Source organism: Myotis brandtii, unplaced genomic scaffold, assembly GCF_000412655.1.
Source record: "Myotis brandtii unplaced genomic scaffold, ASM41265v1 scaffold915, whole genome shotgun sequence".
Classification (NCBI taxonomy): Eukaryota; Metazoa; Chordata; class Mammalia; order Chiroptera; family Vespertilionidae; genus Myotis; species Myotis brandtii.
This window is the reverse complement of record NW_005371769.1, coordinates 228,006-231,300: the sequence shown is the minus strand read 5'-3', so window position 1 is coordinate 231,300 and position 3,295 is coordinate 228,006. Positions and strand designations below refer to the sequence as shown.

Genomic DNA, 3,295 nt, shown 5'->3' with positions numbered 1-3,295 from the left:
GCCCTTCCTCGGCCCCGCCCCTCCGGGCCACTTCACCGCATCCCTCGGTCCCGCACCCACTCCGGCCTGCAAGAGTTCGGGGTGCGAGATCGGCCTCTTATACCCTGCAGTCCCTGCGGGGCCGGCCGCAGGCCTTTCCCTGTCCCCGCCTCACAAGAGCCAGGTTTCCTTAATAAATGCTTTCCCTTCTTTAGCCAGGACTCGGCCAGCAGCAACTGGGGAGTGGGGGGCAGTAGAGACCCCAGGAAAGGGCCCTCCTGGTCCGGGAGCCTGGCGGGGGTGCCTGGGCCTCTTGTTCTGCCTCCCGGAGCCTCTGCAGAGAGGGGCCTGGCAGATGGGGTTCCAACAGCTCGGAGGCCCCGGCACCCGCAGGCCCTTCCGCGGAAGCGCCCTGTGGGCGGAGAGGGTCCTGGCCGCCGGGAGAGGCTCAGCACACACCGACTCCCTCGGCTCCCCGGAGCTCCTGGGCGCCAGGCGGAGTGTGGCCTCAGCCAGTGGAGGTCCTGGGCTCGCACCCTGCAGCCATCCCCGCTGGGTGCTTGCACCGACAGTTTGGGGTGGCTGTGGGTTGAGCAGGGTTGAGTGTGGATCCCTGGTTGACCCTGTTGCTGGGAAAGGGGCTGGCTCCCATTCATTCGTTCACCCTGCCAGGAGTGCCTACCCTCCTCTTGTGTGCAAATCCCTGGGAGGTCGTGGGCAGCTGAGCAGGGGCGTGGGCACAGTCTGTAGCCTTTTCCAGAGATGGCCAGAGAAAGGAGACAAAACGAATAATAAACACCCCCAGCGGGGGATGGAGATGGGTCGCGAAGCCCAAGCAGGGTAGGTGGGGCCAGGCAGGACTGGGGGGAGGGGATGCAGGTGGAAGCACTGCTCAGGCCAAGCCCCAGGGAACTGGCTGGTGAACACTGCGGGCGGAGGTGGCGCGGGCTGGGTGCTGTGGAGTGGGGGTGAGAGCTGGCAGAGGCCCTTGGGGGTTCCAGTGCCCATGAAGCCCCTGGGGGAGTTGGGGCCCTGCTTGGGATGTCAGGAATCAAGTTTGTCTCTCTGGTCTGGAGCCCTGGAAAGCTGGCATTCTGGAGCCGGGGGTTCCGTCAGGGGAAGATGATCAGTGAGTGGCACTGTGCCTTGGCTCTGGCGACATCGTCCCCTCGGAGGAGGTCACCCAGGGCTGTAGCCTGAGCAGAGATGCCACCCAGATTGGTGGTGGGGGTGGGCCAAGCCCTCCCACGACCTGGGGCATCTGAGGCTCTCACAAGCTTGGGTGGCGGGTGGGGTCATCTCTGCCCCTTTAGGGGAGACACATGAAAACCTCACTGCATTAAAAATCGAAGCATCTGTGGAGGGAAGAAAAGCAGGGAGAAGGATGGGGTGCGGTCACTGAGAAGGTGTCATTTAAACAGCTCTGGAGGGAGGGAGGGCACAGCCCTTGGGGCACCCTGTAGTGGGAGCAGCAGCTTGGCCCCTGGAGGAGCCTTGAGGAACTGCCTTATTGTGTGAGGGCTTGGAGAAAACAGGTGTGGGGTGGGGGGTGAGGCAGAGAAAGCCCAGGGGTCTAATAGTCCAGGCGAGGGGGGTGGCTGGCCAGGGCCTGAGAGTCCTGCAGAGACTGATGGGGGTGGGGTGGGGGACTGTGAATGCTGGGTGTGGGTGTGGTGGAGGCGCCCTGGGCCCTGGGTCAGCCCCTCTCAGTGGGTGAGTGGGCCACTTTAGAAAAAGGCACCTGGGCAAGGGGCATGGGACTGCACAGGACAGTGAGCACCCCTGGGCCACCCCTTCACCTGGCTGTGGCCCTCCAAGGCATTTCCCATCGTCCTGGTTTGGTCAGTGGCTGATGCTGGGTGAGAAGTCTAACGACCTGTAATGCTGGGTGAGTGCATGGCCACTTCTTATTCCCGCCCTCCCGGGTATCTGACCCAGGTGGATCTCCAAATTGTCACTGCCCTGTCCCCCCTCGTGTGTCAGAGGTGGGCTTGTGCACTGAGACTCAGAGTCCTTCATGAAGGTACCCCTCCCCTTTCTAGGAGGGAGCCGTGGACCTGCTGCGGGAGCTGAAGGCCATGCCGGTCACGCTGCACCTGCTCCAGGTAGGGCCCTCGTGCCCCTGCTCAGGACAGCTCCGGGGACAGCTCCTGGGCCCTCACAGGGCTCCCTGGCCGCCCCCCCTCGGTCCTTGGTCAGTACAAACCCCTTCCCGAGGAGACCATCTGTGCCTTGTTCTGTTTTCTGAGAGGGGGAGGGACAGGGTGGCCCACCTGCCCTCACCCTGAGCTTCCCAAGTCCCAGGTGGGGCAGTAGCCCTCGGGAAGTGTCCCCTTCCCTCAGCCCCGCCCTGGGGGAGCCTCCGAGGGTCTGTGAGGGGGCTTGGCGGCTGCCCCAGCCCACATGCTTGCCTTGCAGTCCACCCGGGTCGGCATGTCTGTCAACGCCCTGCGGAAGCAGAGCTCGGATGAGGAGGTCATTGCACTGGCCAAGTCGCTCATCAAGTCCTGGAAGAAGCTCCTGGGTGCGCGTCAGCAGCACGGGCTGTGCTGGGGCCCCACTGTCCCTGAGTCAGAGCACCTGGGAGTGGGGGCTGAGGGCCGGAGGGAGGGTCGGGCTGCTAGGTAGAGCCAGGAGAGAGGAGAGTGGAGGGTGAGTGCAGGGCTTGGGCAGGAGGGCAGGGAGCCACCCAGCCAGGGGCGAAGGGAGGGGGAGGAGGGAGAAGGGGCCAAGGGTGAGGAAAAGGAGGGAAGAGGAGGGAGGTGGCAGAGAGGAAGGGGGGCATTGCCCCTCAGAGGGGTTGGGGCAGCCTCCTCCTGGGGACCGCAGAGGTGCCGCTTCAGGACCCCGAGCCCCTCCAGCCTCAGCGCTCTGTCCAAGCCCGCAAAGTGCAGGCCTGTGTCCCGGGCCTCCCTCTGGTCCCGCGTGGCCTGGTGGTGGGTGGGATCCTCATCCCATGGGAAGGTCTCAGGGAGACCAGGGTCTCAGGAGACTAGTGGGGGATGTGCTCAGGGGAGGGGTCACTGGTGCCCGAGGTCCAGCTGGGGCATGGCCTGTCCTGGCTCGCCTTTGTCCAAGTTCAAGTGCTTCACCTGTGGGGACTGTGCCTGTGTGTGTGCATGCCAGGGAGATTGTACACAGGAGTCACTGTGGGTGGATGGCAGTCTGCTCCAGCAGGACGGGCAGTTGGGGGGACCCCAGAAAGGCCCACAGGCAGCCTCTAGAGGGGGGATGTGTACGAGAAAGGGGTGGGGGCCACCCTTCTGAGTCTGGGCAGGAGAGGGTCCCAGTTGGTTGTTAGCAGGAAGGCTTAGCA

At 64.4% G+C, this 3,295-nt stretch overlaps 1 protein-coding gene across 1 annotated transcript in view; it reads left to right on the top strand.

The window, feature by feature from the left end:
• TCEA2 (transcription elongation factor A (SII), 2) overlaps window positions 1-3,295 on the top strand; it is a 32,957-nt gene that overhangs the window by 26,609 nt on the left and 3,053 nt on the right. Inside the window, exons 7-8 of the mRNA XM_014532769.1 lie at window positions 2,022-2,084; window positions 2,398-2,503. Of these exons, the coding sequence (XP_014388255.1) occupies window positions 2,022-2,084; window positions 2,398-2,503 (169 nt within the window). The remainder of the gene's footprint in view (window positions 1-2,021; window positions 2,085-2,397; window positions 2,504-3,295) is intronic.